At 35.5% G+C, this 17,023-nt stretch overlaps 3 protein-coding genes and 1 non-coding gene across 4 annotated transcripts; 3 read left to right on the plus strand and 1 right to left on the minus strand.

Annotated features, from left to right (window-relative positions):
* The first annotated feature begins 348 nt into the window (after window positions 1-348).
* On the plus strand, window positions 349-8,137 carry LOC107830388 (pyruvate kinase 1, cytosolic). The gene is made up of 16 exons (XM_016657925.2): window positions 349-576; window positions 665-761; window positions 1,348-1,445; window positions 2,026-2,181; window positions 2,382-2,459; window positions 2,669-2,800; window positions 3,738-3,818; window positions 4,256-4,327; window positions 4,463-4,552; window positions 4,815-4,959; window positions 5,095-5,183; window positions 5,928-6,023; window positions 6,100-6,167; window positions 6,257-6,356; window positions 6,926-6,985; window positions 7,702-8,137. Exons 1-16 carry the CDS (start codon window positions 508-510, stop codon window positions 7,852-7,854), a joined length of 1,584 nt encoding a protein of 527 aa, XP_016513411.1. The 5' UTR covers window positions 349-507; the 3' UTR covers window positions 7,855-8,137.
* Window positions 8,138-8,826: 689 nt separating this feature from the next.
* TRNAR-UCU (transfer RNA arginine (anticodon UCU)) lies at window positions 8,827-8,899 on the plus strand. Its single transcript has one exon. It is a non-coding gene; the product is annotated as a tRNA-Arg (tRNA).
* Window positions 8,900-9,257: 358 nt separating this feature from the next.
* Window positions 9,258-11,407, minus strand: LOC107830387 (uncharacterized). Its single transcript, XM_016657923.2, has one exon. The coding sequence runs from the start codon at window positions 10,930-10,932 to the stop codon at window positions 9,484-9,486; it is 1,449 nt and encodes a 482-aa protein (XP_016513409.2). The 5' UTR covers window positions 10,933-11,407; the 3' UTR covers window positions 9,258-9,483.
* A 1,139-nt stretch (window positions 11,408-12,546) lies between these two features.
* On the plus strand, window positions 12,547-15,253 carry LOC142164963 (uncharacterized). Its single transcript, XM_075223629.1, has 6 exons — window positions 12,547-12,670; window positions 12,840-13,044; window positions 13,237-13,787; window positions 13,997-14,313; window positions 14,365-14,607; window positions 14,810-15,253. The coding sequence occupies exons 1-6, from the start codon at window positions 12,547-12,549 to the stop codon at window positions 15,251-15,253; spliced, it is 1,884 nt and encodes a 627-aa protein (XP_075079730.1).
* The last annotated feature ends 1,770 nt before the right edge of the window (window positions 15,254-17,023 follow it).

Genomic DNA, 17,023 nt, shown 5'->3' on the forward strand with positions numbered 1-17,023 from the left:
TTTATTATATAAAAAATTAGGGTAACTAATAAAATAAAATTATTTAATAATAATGACGGGTGAAATGAGAGAAAAAGATAAGATAACGACGGAATCACATCAAATCGGTCGTTACATAAAGTAATATATTTCGTCGTTACATAACGACGGATGTAACGATATGATACAATAAAAATTAAAATTAAGTTACTACTAAAACAAAATTTAAAGCAACAATAGGTAACAACCATAAAAGAAATGAATAACTAAACCCCCCACAAAACCAACACGTTGGCACGTGCTTTGTAGTCTACACACACTGCAAAAAGAACCGAAACAATATATTCAGTTTTGGCTCTCTGTTCGTAATAGTTGGTTCCTTCAAAGTCGAATCACAACAGCATAGAATAGCATATAAATTCTTCTGATCTTCATTTCCTTTGCATCTATTGACTTCTCTTCTCTCTCTCTCTCTCTAAAATAAAGCTTCTCATTTTTTCTTTGTAATTTTACACCATAAACCAAACCATGCATTCCAATCACTTACTTCTTGAAGAACCCATTAGGATGGCTTCCATCTTGGAGCCTTCCAAATCTGTAAGTCTCCCAAAAAGAAATAACCCATCTTTTTTTAATTCTTGTTTTAGATCTGTATTTTCATATGATCTGTATTTTCTTTTTGTAGAGTTTTTTTCCTGCAATGACGAAGATTGTTGGAACATTGGGTCCAAAATCACGATCCGTTGAGGTTATTTCAGGATGTCTTAAAGCTGGAATGTCTGGTAATAATCTTGAAACTCGTCAACTTTATTATTATGTTGTGATGAATGGTGTAAGATGTTGAGTATGGCTTGGTAGCTTTGACTCGAACCTTCTATATATATGCTAAACGATTAAGTATAAATAATTAGATTTCCAACTCCTTAAATCAAATGGGCTGTGGTAAAATCCGGAACATGAAATTTATTGTTTGTTGGATTTTCTTGGGTATGTTGTGATGAATGGTGTAAGATGTAGACTGTGACTGGGTAGTTTCGGCTTGGACCCCGTATATATGTTGAAATAATGAGATTTTCCAACTCATTAAATCAAATGGGTTGTGGTAGAATCCCGGAGTTGAAATTTTTATGTTTCTTAGATTTTCGTGGGTATGTTGTGATGAATGGTGTAAGATGTAGAATATGACTTAGTAGTTTTGACTCGGACCCCATATATATGCATATGGTGAAAGATCCATTAAATAAGTAAGAATAATTAGATTTCCAACTCATTTAATCAAATGGGCTGTGGTAGACTCCCGAACTCGAACACATATTGTTCAAATTATGAAAGGGTTGTTTTCATCGTTTAAGTTTGTTGTATTTGTAGTGGCAAGATTTGACTTTTCGTTGGGTGATGCGGACTATCACCAAGAGACTTTGGAGAACTTGAAGGCTTCTATTAAGACTACCAAGAAGCTCTGTGCGGTATGTATGACCTTTTAATGATGACTTGATGCGATTTTTGGTTTCTTTAGTTGTCCTTGTCTTTGTAGAGGTGTTGATTTGATGAAGGTAAACAATATACTCCCTCTGTTCTAAAAAGAATGGTGGGGTTTGAACTAGAGGGTCAACACATTTATTATTTCAGTGTGATGTGGAAATTAATTACTTGATTTTGTATAAGTTATGATTTTTTTATGCAGAAACTATATAAAGTCACAAGTTGATTAGATAATACTTAAAGATATTTGACATCATAAACCTTGTGATTCACCAAATAGTAGTAGTGTTTTTTTAATTGTTAGTAGTAGTGTTGTTAATTTTGAGAGGAAGGAAGTATTATCTTGCAGTTGTGCTTAGTTATGGTTAAAATTTGTAGATCATGTACTCTCCCTCCTTGCCCCACTTGTGGGATTATACTGGGTCGTTGTTGTTGTTGTTGTACTCTCCCTCCTTAGTGTGCATAGTCTTTAGATAAGGATTTAGTTACTATGTCTTGTGTCATTGGACATGTTGAGCATTGTCCAGTAATTTGATAAAGGGTATTTTGTTTTCATCTTATCAGGTCATGCTAGATACTGCCGGTCCTGAGCTACAGGTTGTTAACAAAAGTGAGCAACCTATTTCACTAAAGGCAGATGCAACTGTTACTCTTACTCCTGATGAGGGACAGGAAGCATCTTCTGATGTGTTTCCAATCAATTTCGGCGGTTTATCCAAGGTTCAGTTCCCATCTGTTGTCTTTGCTTTTCCCTTTACACCAAAGTGTGTTTTGGTAAACATACAGAGTTATTTTTTCAGAGGAAGTGGAAAAGAGCAAATTCAATGTGAATTTAATAGAGAGAACATCATCAATATTGGGGATCGGGAGGAGGGAATGTACTTCATGATACTAATTTATGCTGTTAATTTTGCTTGCAGGCAGTGAAGAAGGGAGACACCATTTTTATTGGTCAATACCTCTTCACAGGAAGTGAAACAACGTCTGTGTGGCTGGAGGTATAAAGTAAAAAGCGTACTTTATTTCCCTCAGTCGCCCCATGTTTTCTCTATCCTTGGGTTTAGCTAGTGCTTATTATGCTTAAGTTGTTCGATGAGTAGATTTTGCAATGTGTTAACTGCACAATTATTACAGTTCTACTGCTCCAATAAGAAAGCAGTATAAGGTTTGAATCCGCTGATTAAGAATTCTAAATGTGGTTGCACAGGTAGATGAAGTGAAAGGGGATGATGTAGTTTGCGTGGTAAAGAACTCTGCCACATTAACCGGGTCATTGTTCACTCTACATGCTTCTCAGATTCATATTGATTTACCTACCCTCTCAGATAAAGATAAGGAGGTAATTTGCTCAAACTTTCGAGAACTGATAAAACTCATCCTGTTATTACGTGTGCATATACTGAAGTTCACGTTACACGCCCACATGATTATGGAAAAATTTCTGCGAGACTTGGGGGTTGAGTAAATATGTTCGTCAATTGCTGGGACTTGGGCACTTATAAAAGTGTCAAATTTTAACCCTCAGGGGTTGGCCTGGTGGCAATTGACTTGAGCCTTGGGGTTTGCTCCCTTTCAAGGTCTCAAGTTCGAAACCCACTGGGTGCAAACAATTTCTGAGGGCCATCGGACTGGGTAAAACCTGAATTAATCGTGGTGCACTTGCGGGAAACTCCTTGCCGAGGGCCTGTGCATCCCCGGGAATAGTCGGGGCTCGAAGAGACTCGGACACCCGGTGCAAATCAAAAAAAAAAAAAAAGTGTCAAATTTTCTCATCTATTTTATAGAAAATGTAATAGGGCTTTGTGTTTAGTTAGTCTGAATCAGATGAGTCTTACGATGGGTGTGATTCTTTCTTTAGTTAGGTAAACATGGGTTGATGGAAGCTACCAATATTTTTGTCTCCCTATCTTCCCACTTTTTTAGCAACATTCAGCCAATAGCTTTTATTTAAGCACAGTCAACAGTGTTTATACTCGTCCCATATTCAAGATCCACATCGACTATCTTGCTTGTGACAAAATTATGTCCTTTTTCTTGGAATAGAAAATTTTAACTTATGTTACACTGGAAAAGTGTTTTAGGGGTTCCTCTTTATCTTCAGTATTTGTGCTAATGACTATGCTACCTCAATGTTAATGCAAGCATATTATATTGGAGTTATGCCGAATTCCCTCCCTTAAGCTACTTAAATTTTCTATTTTCTGCATAGTTAATGGCTTTCTGCAGCGATCCTTTTAAATTGATCGTGGTGTTTTTTGGTATGTTAATTGAATCAGGTTATTAGCACATGGGGTGCCCAAAACAAAATTGATTTTCTTTCATTATCATTTACCAGGCATGCTGAGGATGTGCGTGAGGTAATGATTGCACAGTTTTATATCTATTTCCTTTCGTTTTTCAATTTTCTTGGATTCGTTAAACCACATTGATGATTCGCAATTATCATGTCATTGTTGATGGTTTGTGTTGAATTTGTGTGACGACCTCGTGTAAAAGCTTAAGGTGCTATAGAGAGTATTTTCTTTTTATTTTACTGTATAGGTATGTAACACGCCCACACATATGTTTGATTCTTTTCTTTGACCAAGTATGTGGAAACATTTTTGTTTCTTAGTAGTGAGGCTCGAATCTTTGACTTCTGAACTTTCTGCTTTGATAGCATGTTCATTTACGTGACCACCTCATCTAAACGCTTAAACTGTGGAGAGAGGACAACATTATTTATTTATTTAATTACTTTCGCAACAGTTTGAATACCAAATCAACCTCATTGGTATATTTTTCTTAAATTCAGGCGCGTGAATTCTTATCTAAGCTGGGTGATCTAGGCCAAACTCAGATCTTCGCCAAAATCGAAAGTGTCGAGGTTAGTTGGTAAACTATTACTTCTATCTGATCTTTTTCTTTTTCTTCTGGATAATTCTTTGTGAGATTGGTCGTTGAATTATCATGAAATCTGCAATGCTTGCAATTCACTTCTTTCATTGGGTGATACACATAGGGGTTGACACATTTTGATGAGATACTCCAAGAGGCTGATGGCATAATCCTTTCGCGTGGAAACCTTGGTATAGATCTCCCACCAGAGAAGGTAAGTTATCTTCTGCAAAATTCAGGCACTTTCTTTTGTAAATCATGTGTAAATATCTCAGAAAATTTTCATACCTGTTGGGGTTAAATATTACGAGGCATGATTAAGTTAGATTTCCTGTAAGTGATCAGGAAAGTTTGTTTGTAAAACATTCTGTTCCGTCTCTTGTGTGTAGCAAAAATGTTATGGAGTAGTGAATGACGACAAATAAGTAGATTTCCTATTAGGATTGTCATTTGGCTAATTTTTGAGTGTTATACAGGTGTTCTTGTTCCAGAAGGCTGCTGTTCACAAGTGTAACATGGCTGGCAAGCCTGCTGTTGTAACACGTGTTGTTGATAGCATGACTGACAATCTTAGGCCAACTCGTGCTGAAGCAACAGATGTCGCTAATGCTGTCTTGGATGGTAATCTTGCTGCCCATCTAAGTGGTTCTACTGTCCTTTATTACGTCCGGAGATTTGGGGTCCTTTTGTCATCCTTCATGCGACATCTTGTTAGTTTGTTTATGGTAGAGTTTTTCACATTTATCATTTGTGCAGGAACTGATGCAATTCTTCTTGGTGCTGAGACTCTACGTGGATTATACCCAATTGAGACTATTTCTACTGTTGGAAGAATTTGTGCCGAGGTGATTTTCATTTTATCTGTATCCTTTATGTGAATTAAGAAAACCTGTGTATATCTGGTTTTCAAACATCACCTTTTAAAGAATTATGTTTAGAAGACCAGACTCATCACATGCTTATCTTTTTTGGTCATGGATTTCTTGCATTCAATTTTGTGAGGTTATTTTCAGCAGGATATTTACGGTCATCCTTATTTTGACTTGTTTAGCTTGGCCTTTCCAAAAGTCAGTTGCATATCCTAAATCTATAATTGTGTGTGGGATTAAGAATCTGCTCAGTTGAATGAGCTACTTTAATTCTTTTCTCCCCATGCAAGCCTTTTCTTTTCTCTTCTTAAATATCTTGTATCAGATATGCGTTGCCTTTACATAGTGAAGAAACATTTGCTGTATCTAAGGCAACATGTCTGTTTCTATTACAGAGTAGACTGATCTCATAGTTTAATCTTTAGCAATATTTTTTGCATTAAGAACATTTGACACTGTTTCCATTTGAACACCTTTTTCCTGTCAAGAGATCAATAATTGGTTCTTTGACGCTTTGATGTATCAAGAGACATTTCTCAGTATGGTCCTGACTCGTCAAAATTTATGGCATATTAGTAATTAGTGTATCTTCAGCATCACCTTTCGGGATGAGGGACACACTTAGTCCCACCCCCTCATAGTGTGGCATTTACCACCTTCTGGTTTTCTGTTTCGGAGAGTAATATCAGTCGCCCTAATTAACAATCAAATTCCGTGCAGGCCGAGAAGGTTTTTAACCAGGATCTATATTTCAAGAAGACAGTCAAATTTGTTGGGGAGCCCATGACACACCTGGAATCAATTGCTTCCTCTGCGGTATTCTTTTGAACACGACTCCCTTTCTTGGAATGAGGAGAGACTTCTGGAATTTTAATCACTCTCCTCTTTTTAGGTGCGGGCAGCGATTAAGGTGAAAGCATCAGTAATTATTTGTTTCACTTCATCTGGAAGGGCAGCACGGTAGTTTCTCTGTTCTTTCTAGATTTCTTAGAATTTCTACTCTCTACTTTTTTTATGAGAGCTGTAAATTGTCATGTTCATGTGCCCAGATTGATAGCCAAATATAGGCCAACAATGCCAGTATTGTCTGTTGTAATTCCTCGACTCAAGACAAATCAATTGAAGTGGAGTTTCACCGGTGCATTTGAGGTATCCCCTTGACATCAAGTCTGTTCAAGAATCAAATCTAGCTCATGATGTTCAGACATCTTCAATGCATTTGATTGATAAATGACTATTATTTTCCTCACAGAACATTGTTTAATTGATATATGTCAAACTTTTATAATTGGATAGCATAAAATCCTTTTAGATAACAATAGAGAAGGTACTCCTATCAGTTTTTATCTCGAGTAATGACTAAAGACATGATAATGTGTGAGAACTGTTTGTATTTATTCTTAATTTTGCTGATGTTACTGTGACTTTTCTCTCTCTTTCTTTCATATGCATGCTATTGGTTCTTGCTGGTGGACGTGTTTGCTTAGTTATATTGATCTATAGTTTTTGAATGTGTGGTTTTTGGTTAGACTAACAAATAAACTTTCAAAATAGTATTTCAATGCTTCACTAGTGTTTCAGTATTTCATTTGAAGTTCAAATACTTAATTTTGCTATTTGCAAATACTCATTGGCCAAATAAGTATATACAATTTCCATATTGTTTTTATGACATTGAAGCTGACGGGTTCTGTATTTTTCAACTCCTCCATACCCAGGCAAGGCAATCTCTTATTGTTAGAGGTCTTTTCCCAATGCTTGCTGATCCACGACATCCTGTAAGTCTCATCATCTTGGTGTTCCATATTTTCTGTTTGCATCTACGTTGCTTGGACTCTCCAAAAATGTTGTCGCAACCATGTCGAATTCTCAAAAAATGCATTATTTTTGGAGGATCTGACATGACCCCAGCGGTATTTTTTTAAGAGTACGAGCAACATAGGTTTGCATTGCCTTTGCGCTTATTTTGTTTAGAGATGACCTCAGCGTGGTAATATTTGCTTATATTTTGGTCTTCTTAGTTGGAATAACTAAGACAGATGGAAATATTTCCTTATATTTGTTTCATCCAAATTCCAGACTGATTAATCTCTCTGCCTAATATTTAGAACTGAAAAACACTCCAGTTATTGCATCCCATGTTTTCCTTCGAGTATTATGAACATGAAAGAAGGGGAGCCTTGGAGCAACGGTCAAGTTGTCTCCGTGTGACCTATAGGTCACGGGTTCGAGCCGTGGAATCAGCCACCGATGCTTGCGTCATGGTAGGCTGCCTACATCAGACCCCCCTTGAGGTGCGGCCCTTCCCCGGATCCTACGTGAACACGGGATGTTATGTGTACCAGGCTGCCCTTTTTATTTGTTTATTATGAACATTAAACATGCTTCTGTCATTGAACAACTGAATCTGCTCCTTTTATTTCCATCATGTCAAATCTCGATTAAATCTTCTTGTTTCTGCTGGGCCTAACCGAGCTACTTATTCTTCCCATAGGCTGAGTCTACAAACGCATCAAATGAGTCAGTTCTGAAAGTTGCTCTTGATCATGGGAAGGCCTCAGGCGTTGTAAAGTCCCACGATCGAGTTGTCATTTGCCAGAAAGTTGGAGATGCATCAGTGGTTAAGATTATTGAGCTTGAAGATTAAAGTGTTAGACAGCAGCTGTCTTATGCATTTAGTTATCCTCCTTTTTTTTGGATGTGATATCTTATAGTTGTATGTTGGGCAATTCTTGTTGAAAGAAATTGCAGTAGTTGAAAACATCAAATTTATTTTGGTGGTTCTTTCCTAATATCAGGTATAGGAGTCATGTTCATTTGTCCTCCCGTGTGTTATGGAGGTGTTCTTGTTCTATTTGGAGCTTATTCTCCTGCAGAAACTTGATTAATGTTGAGATATTAGTAATAAATCTTTTGCAATTATGTTTTCATTCACGTCACTTTGACAACGAAAACAAACCCATTATAATCTCACAAGTAGGGTTTGGAGAGGGTAGTGTGTACGCAAAGCTTACTCTTATCTTGTAAAGGTGGAGAGATTATTTCCGCCGGACCCTCAGCTCAAGGTAAGATGAAAAAGTAAGCATTAACAATAAGCGATGATAATAACAAGATCAGATGATAAGGAACCGAAGCAAAAGAAACAATAATACTAAATTTCTAGGTATAAGAAAATACTAGGATAATAGTAACACTAGAGGAATCGAACAGAAATATACTTGACTACCTACTAACAATACTGTGGTCGATATTGTCTAAATATGACTCTACTATGTCTTCATGTTAGTACATTTAGCTTCAACAATAACAAGAATAAACGGAGTGTAATTCCACAAGTCGAGTTTGGGGAGGATAGAGTGTACGCATACCTTACTCCTACCTTGCGTGAGGTAGACGTTTAGCTTAAATCTATTATATACATTAGGATATTTTGTTTTTAATTTCGTCAGACTTATATGCAATATAAAATATAGAGAATTTCTAATTTAGAGAAACTAAAATTTAAAAATATTTGAGTGAGAGAACATAAATGAAACATGGACAATGATAATTTATACTGTAGATGTCAGCTTGCTCAACTAGTATATATATATATACAACGACGAGAATATCACAAGAAGCGCCCATGGCCTAATGGATAAGGCGCTTGACTTCTAATCAAGCGATTGTGGGTTCGAGTCCCACTGGGCGTGACTTAGTTCTTTTTAATTTTTCTCTATTAACAAAAATTTATGTCAGTCCACTTTGTAAAATACTCAAAATAAGCCTATTAACATTATACAGAAACCGTCGTAGCATTCAAAATTCAATGAGTATTACCAGAGACAAAAGTTTTATGAGTTCAATTTTTAAAAATTTTAGCGTTAAACCTATTGTATTTTTAAAGTTATGAGTTCATATTGCTATATATTGCAATTCTTCTCCGATCCTTTTTCGGGCCCCACACACTGCGGTAGTTCTACACACTGGAGTAGTAGTTGTACAGTACAAGAAGGAGAAGAAAACAAAACAAGACAACAAATGAAGCAACAAAATGAAGATAAATCCAAGAAAACAAAAAATTCGATTCACATAAATTAAAGTAAAAAACAGAACAGACAAATTAAAGAGTACTAGGAACTTGATAATTTAAGACTATATAGAAGCTAGATGCAAGTTTTCTTCAAACTTAGATTTTACATCAAAAACTTGATTGAAGACTAAAATACAAGGTAAAAGCATATGATTATCTACACATTGTTAACTACTCTGGTGCTGCTAATATTGTTTCAATTTTTCATCCTGTTACAGAAGAAGGATCACTATTTCTATTATGATTCTGATGCTGATGAAAATCAAGTAGTTCAAGCTCTTTTTGCCTAAGTAAAAGCACCATTCTTTCATTCTCCAATTTTTTCCTCTCATTTATAAGCTTCTCTTTCTCCATTTCCCTTTCCTTCTTGCTTGTAAATTTCTCCCATTTCAATCTTTGCTTTTGTAGCTCAAATGCTTGACATAAATAGCCAACATGTTGTTCCTCCAATTGTACCATTCTAGTTTTCAACCATTGTCTCTTCTCAATTGAACTCCTCCCTCCATCTTGAATTACATTAGCTAATTCTGAACTCAATTGTTGTACCATTGGTGACAAGGAACCCGACTTTCGTTGCCTCTTTCTTGATCTTTCATCCATGTCATCGTCGTATTCGTGGCTATGGTGATTGTCATGTCCTCTTGCACCACTCAACTCATCTTCGTTGTCCTCCTCATCTTCATCCTCGTCCTCATCATCGTCTTCTTGATCATCGTCTACACTTTTCCCTTTAGCCATTTTAGTCCCTTCTTCTAAATGAACCTCAATTCTTGCATTTTCTGACGAATGTAAGCACCTCTTCTGAGCTTGAGAATTAGCCTCAACAGCCATTTCCGTCGAAAGTTGAACATTTCCAATATCACTACCACCGCCAGTACTAGTGTTATTATGACCACAACTATTATGATAAGCACACATTTCCCTAAAAAACAAGTGCTTAGAATTCAACAATTTCTTAACTTCTTCTTTCATTTTTTGTGTTAAATGATCCATTGTTTCAAGCAAATTTTGGTTCTCCACAACTCTACAAGCTGTCCCTTTTCCAAGAATATCATTAACCCTTTTATACCTCTTATTCAAATCATTGAATTTATCTTCACATTGTTGTGGTGATACATAAAATCCCCTCTCCATCATTGCTCTTGAAACTGATTTCCACTTTCCTTTTTTTTGCAAAACCCCTACACTACCACCACCTTTTTTCTTACTATTATTAGTATCATTATTATTATTATTATTTACTTCAGAACCAACTTCATCACCAATATAATAAACAACCATAATTAATAACCTTACCATATTATCAGTCCACTTCATTCTTTGCCAAGGACAAGTTTTACTCTTCTTCCCATCTTCAACACTGTTGTTATCATCATCATCACTAAATGTCAAGCTTTGATTTTTAGCCTTGTTAAATGGCAAACCTTGTCTCAAAGATTGTTGTTGTTGTTGTTGTTGGTTTTCAGTTTCTTGATGTCCATAGGAAACTATGGGGTGGGGTGGGGTTGGGGGTTGGGGTTGGGGTTGGGGGTGGGGATGGGTAGGGAGTTGTTGTTGTTGCTGCTGCATGTGTTTAGGGATTTGATGGTGTAGTGACATTTCTAGTCCTAACATACCATGACCCATATTTGAATATATACTACCAGAATCCATCAAAATAATTAAAAATATTCAAAATCTTGAAAACCCCACTAAGAAAAATCTTATGATAACCCCACTAAGCAAAATCTTATGATAAACAACTATCACTTCACAATTCAAATGTAAATTTTAATACTATGTGCCAAACAAGAAAAATAGATGGGACCAAAACCAGAAGGAAAAATAAGTAAATATTACAGAGAAAAAAAGTACCTCAAAACCCAAGAATTAAAAGGCTAAAATGAGCGAAGGTTAAGTAAACATCACAATGTACCAAGACTTCTTTTTGCACTGAACAAAAGTTTAAAACTTTGAAACAAAAGCTGGCTAAAAGTGCAAGAAAGAAAGAGAGGGTTGGTTGGTTGGGTTTTTTTGAGGGTGGAATATAATGTGAATGGATTTGTTCGAGGGGTTTATACAAAGATTGAGCAGCTGGTTTTGTGTTGGCTAAATAAAACTGCCCATGGTTTTCTTGAAATTGTCAGCTAAGATTTTGTAGGTGGGATATGGGGTTAAGTTTTAAAGAGAAGGAATCCACAGGATTTTGCAAAACTGTCCACCTTTTTTTATAGTGTTTTCTTTGACCTTATTTTTTTATAGTGTTTTTTTGTTATGTGTTTAATTTATAGCCATTGGATGAGGAGGTGTGACTTAAGTGATGGAGGGTAAAATTGAGAATTAGATTCGTTAGGCAGTTGGAATCTGAAAAAGAAAATTTGACCTTATTATCAGAAAAGGAGATGTACAACTTGTAATGCAGAATGTACCAAATATCTGTAGTTGGTGGTTTTGTAGTGCTCTTTATTTACCATAGGTGGGATTCTGAGAAGGTCTCTTCAGGGGAACATATGGGACCCACTAGATGAGATATTTCTTGTTGGGTTTTTGGGCTTGGGCCGAGTATTGGTACCCAATTCTGAGTACCCATGATTTTGCTGTCAATTTCATACTTAAAGTCCAAGTCATTAGAGTTTTAAGGTCTTTTTTTTTTGGGATTTTTTCCTATCTATACCATATATGAAACCTTATTACCAAAAATGTTCATAATTTGTTAATTATCCGCCCAATCCACTCTTTTACTATAATTTATATACCAATCCATAATTAGGCAGATTCTGCCATTTAAAACGCGCTAAAAAGAAGGCACGAAATCTGCGTTTGATTCTTTCCACATTAAATTCGAATTTTGAAACGGAAAGAGATCTCATTGCTGCGTAATTCTCTCATTCACTACAATTCTAAAATAACGCAAGCTTCAGAAGCTTCAGTACTCAAATTGCTTTTACAAATTCTACAACGCAATACAAATTGTAGAATTCAAAATTGTTCTTCATCGACCTCAGTACTCAAATTGTCGAACCTATATCTGTTATTCATCTTTTTTTTCCTCAACTACACAAAATCATGTCAAAAATCCCAATAATGCTAAAACTGAATGGAAATTGGGATCACTATGGCAGATTTAGAGATTTTGAAGTTGATGTCATTGTGGTAGATGAGAATGCAAGCTACGGAATTCTGATTTCTACAATTGCAGAACAACTATCGATTGATACATAGGATAAAATTGTCGAAATCAAATACATTGTGAACGACAATTGTCCTCCAATGAAGATTAGGAATGATATGGGGGTTCGTGTGTATATGGAGACCAAAAAGGAGAATAAGAACTTAGGTTCGTATCCTTTATGTATAAGCGTAAGAGATTTCAATATGGAATTGGCAATCACCAACGATAGCACAAGTGCAAGTATGTTTAATTCGACATTGCAGAGAGTTATTGTGTTAGTGTATTATCTACAATATTACAACATTTATCTACTAATTAACTACAAAAAATAATGTACTGAAGCTCATAAAGCAATGCTGTTTTCAAAATTATCTACATAGTTACTACATTTATCTCTATGTTGTTGCAGGTTCGTTTGGATCCCTAAACTTATTTGAAATTCCATCCTCAGCAGATATAGAGGAATATCAAAGTGAAATAATAACTGAATCTACGCAAACATATATTGAAGAAGGACAAGTTTATCAGGACAAACAAACTGTAGTTGCTGCAATGAAGAATTTTTCTGTGATGCACAAGTTCCAGTTCAGAGTAAAAAGATCTAGTCATAGAAGGTATGGATTTATTTGTGGAGAATATATCAGTAAAAGTAGTGTTTTAGTGAAGATATGTGGTTTTTATAAATTGTAGTTTAATTGTAGTTAAACTGTAGTTAATTGTAGTTTTTAACGAATTTGTGTTAAAACAGTCCTTTTTGTTGCTTCTACATCTATAGCCTGTATTAAATATTGTATTTTTTTTTGTAGCTACTGGCTTATATGCGTTGCTGAAAACTGTAAATGGCACTTCAAGGCAACGTCAATTAATGATTCAACAATGTTCAAGATAAGGAGTTTCAGCCGACAACACACATGTTCCTTATTGGATGAAACATTCATACAGCGCAAACGTATTGCAGCTGTAGTTGGTAGTATGATCGTTCCAAAGTATTGTGATCCTAAGATTGTTTACACACCAAAGGAGATACAAACTGACATGTTATCCGAACATGGACTGAACCTAAGCTACATGCAAGCATGGAGAGCCAAGGAAAAGGCTTTACAGTTTTTGAGAGGGAATCCGTCTGACTCCTATAACAAATTACCCAAATATTTTTATATTCTTGAGGAGACTTATACTGGTTCTGTTGTTAAATTGAAGAAGGCAGCATGTGATTGTTTCTTATACGCATTTATTGCTCTTTGTACATCAATAAGTGATTGGCAACATTGTAGGCCAGTAGTAGTGGTTGATGGGACATTCTTAAAGTCAGCCTACAGGGGGATTATGCTTACAGCAAGCACCATGGATGCAGCAAGTAAATAATGTAATAATTTTGTAGTTATTTTGTAGGCATTCTATAAAATGTAGTTAAATTGTAGTTATATTGTAGTTATTTTGTAGCTAAAGGAAAAAAATGTAGATAAATTGTCTATATTCTGAATATATATTGTAGTTGTTATTTAATTATATTTTTATATACCTTTTCAGGGCTTCCAATTAATATTTTATGAATTAAAAATGTAGGTACTATATTTCCCTTGGCATATGTTGTGGTTGATTCTGAAAACGACGCGTCTTGGAAGTGGTTCTTTGAGCAATTCAAGGAGGCATATGGTGAAAGACCTTCAATGTGTGTTGTTTCAGATAGGAATGAGAGTATACTGAAGGCAACATCAATTGTCTATCCGGGCATGCCACACTACTCTTGCATGTGGCATATTTGGACAAATATAAGGTCCAAATTCAAGAAGGGACATTTACAATTACATGAATTGTACTTTGCTACAGCACGGTCATACACTCTGGATGAATTTAATGAAAGGATGTTGAAGATTGAAGAGGTAGACCCGCGTGTGAAATCTTACCTATATTTTATTGGCTATCATAGATAGTCAAGAGTACATGCAACGGTGAATAGAACTTTTACTATGACATCAAACATTGCCGAGTCGTTGAACGCTGTAACAAAAGAGGCAAAAGAGCTGCCAATATTTGATCTATTAGAGTATATGAGGACGCTTCTTGAACGTTGGACGAAAGAGAAGTTATTGAAGGCAAAGGGTACTTTCACATACCTTGGGTACAAATTCAACAAAGAATTGGATGACAACAATACATTATCTCAGAAACTAAGGGTAAGATCTGTTTGTTTGGTGCAAAAAAATAAATTGCTTAATATGCATTGTTTCCAGATTGTAGATAAACTGTAGTCAAATTGTGGGTAATTGTAGATTGTAGATAAGTTGTAATGTATTTGTAGCTGATTTGTAGGTAAGTTGTGGATAATCCTTTTTAATGATTGATATATTATTATTTTTGTTTGTTCTTCAATTGTAGGTGTGGGCTTCAACAGATCATATACATACTGTGTTAGATGGTGTGAAGCGGTATATTGTGTGTCTAGAAAACAAGAAATGTAGCTGCGGACAATTCCAACTTGATGAACTTCCATGTGCGCATGCTTTGGCAGCATTAAGGCACAGGAAGGAAACATACGAAAACTATTGCTCTCCGTATTACACAAGGAAGAGCCTTCTGCTTACCTATAAAATGCCAGTAAATCCTCTTCCTGATGAAAACAAATGGGATGTGCCACAACATATTTTGGATGAGGTAGTAAAGCCACCGGCGGGAGATAAAAGGCAGCCAGAGAGACTTCACAAGGAAAGATATAAAACATTTGATGAAATAAAGTCAAAAAAGTACAAGGTGTCATGTGGAAATTGTGGAGGTGAAGGGCATAACAAAAGAACTTGCAAGAATGCGCCCAAAAAGAAATGAATATCATGTAGTTAGAATAGTTATTCAAAATAACTGTTAGTGAGTTCAAATTATCTGATTTTTTTGTGTAATCATTCAAGTTTTTGAAGATGATTATGAAGTATACTACAATTTGTGTATTTGCGTTTAATATGATTTTATGTATTCTGTCAGACAACTAAATTTGTCTTTTTTTATAACTTAGTTAAACTTTAATATTTACTATATACAAAACAACTAATATTAATGAAGAATTCATTCAATGTAATCTGTTTCCAGATTGTAGTTAAAATATACTTTAAATATAGTCTAATTGTAGTCCTGTTAATAATTTTAGATGATTTGTAGTTAAAATGTAATTTAATTTTATTTAAATTGTTGTCTTGTTAATAATTTGTAGATGATTTGTGGATAATTTATTTATATGATTCATGTATTTATTTCATATTTTGGTTGTGTACCTTAATTACAAATGATAGTTATATACAGAAATTACCTAGAACTTGAAGGTATTTCATAAAAATTACTTGAAGATTAAAGGCAAATTGTATTCTAGCAAATCAGAGTACTCGAGTTTAATGTAATGAAGATAAAGTGTTGTAAACAACCAAAATGGCATATTTCCTACAGTGTATTTCACTTCAACTACAAAATGACATCAACTAAACTAGGAACACAAGACTCTATTTCTTCTTTCTTTGTACTCTAGTCCTCTCATTTTTAGCAGGAGCACCCTTCCTCCTTACTAGCCTGCCTGTAACCTCACTTTCACTGATTGACCCATCTTCTTGCTTCTTTGTAGCATAGTCCCATAGTAGAGCTCCATAGCATCTACAGTGTTGGTCGATATTGTCACACCTCCTTTTTCCGCCCCCACGAGGGGTGAAGGAGTTTTTTCCAATTAAAGGACAATCGAAACGAGATTTGTTTGTTTATTTCAGAGTTGCCACTTGGGAGATTTAGAGTGTCCCAAGTCACCATTTTAATCCCGAATCGAGGAAAAGAATGACTCTGTATTATAGTCCGCGAACCAGAAATCCGGATAAGGAATTCTGTTAACCCGGGAGAAGGTATTAGGCATTCCTGAGTTCCGTGGTTCTAGCACGGTCGCTAAACTGTCATATTCGGCTTGTTTATCTGATTTTATACAATTATGAGCTCATGCACAAGTTTTAACTTTTAACCGCTTTCGTCATTATTATTATATTTTTTTTATCAAGAATTGCAACATCATAGAAATACATCTCCAACCACGTCACATCAATGCACCCGTGGTTGTTGGCACATTTCAACTCTGTTGAGATTTGGATTTGGGTCACATAAATGTGCACCCGAGTTTTAAGAAAATTAAATTATTAAAAGGCGCGCCTAAAGCAAATAGCGTATCATTTACTTTGGGTAGGGCCGTGAAATTTTGCTAAACGGTCCATCCCGAAGTCTAACCAATTTTAAAGCAAATATTTACCGAGGGCCCCACAATTTTATATTTTTATTCGGCGAGGCTCATCTCATTCTTTTTTTTTTAAAAGGAATTTGCAACGTCATGGACATGCATATCGGACCAAGTCACAATCAATGTACCCGTGATTAGAGACATATTTCGACTCCGTTGAGATTTGGATTTGGGTCACATAAATGTACACCCGAGTTTAAGAAGGTAAGATTAGTTAAGGCGTGTCCTAAAGAGGCTAACATATTGTTATCTTAGGAAGAGGCCGTGAAAATTCACTAAACGGTCGACTCCGAAGTCTAACCAATTATTGTATATGTTTATTGAGGGTCCCGCAATTT

Source organism: Nicotiana tabacum, chromosome 10 (genome assembly GCF_000715075.1).
Source record: "Nicotiana tabacum cultivar K326 chromosome 10, ASM71507v2, whole genome shotgun sequence".
In the NCBI taxonomy this organism is placed as follows: Eukaryota; Viridiplantae; Streptophyta; class Magnoliopsida; order Solanales; family Solanaceae; genus Nicotiana; species Nicotiana tabacum.

Coding starts and splice junctions, on each gene's coding strand:
- LOC107830388 (XM_016657925.2), top strand. CDS start 508: ATGCATTCCAATCACTTACTTCTTGAAGAACCCATTAGGATGGCTTCC. Junction 577..664: donor TCTTGGAGCCTTCCAAATCT/GTAAGTCTCCCA, acceptor TTCTTTTTGTAG/AGTTTTTTTCCTGCAATGAC. Junction 6,357..6,925: donor GTTTCACCGGTGCATTTGAG/GTATCCCCTTGA, acceptor CTCCATACCCAG/GCAAGGCAATCTCTTATTGT.
- LOC142164963 (XM_075223629.1), top strand. CDS start 12,547: ATGGGGGTTCGTGTGTATATGGAGACCAAAAAGGAGAATAAGAACTTA. Junction 13,045..13,236: donor AAAAGATCTAGTCATAGAAG/GTATGGATTTAT, acceptor TTTTTTTTGTAG/CTACTGGCTTATATGCGTTG. Junction 14,314..14,364: donor GGATGTTGAAGATTGAAGAG/GTAGACCCGCGT, acceptor TATCATAGATAG/TCAAGAGTACATGCAACGGT.
- LOC107830387 (XM_016657923.2), bottom strand. CDS start 10,932: ATGGATTCTGGTAGTATATATTCAAATATGGGTCATGGTATGTTAGGA.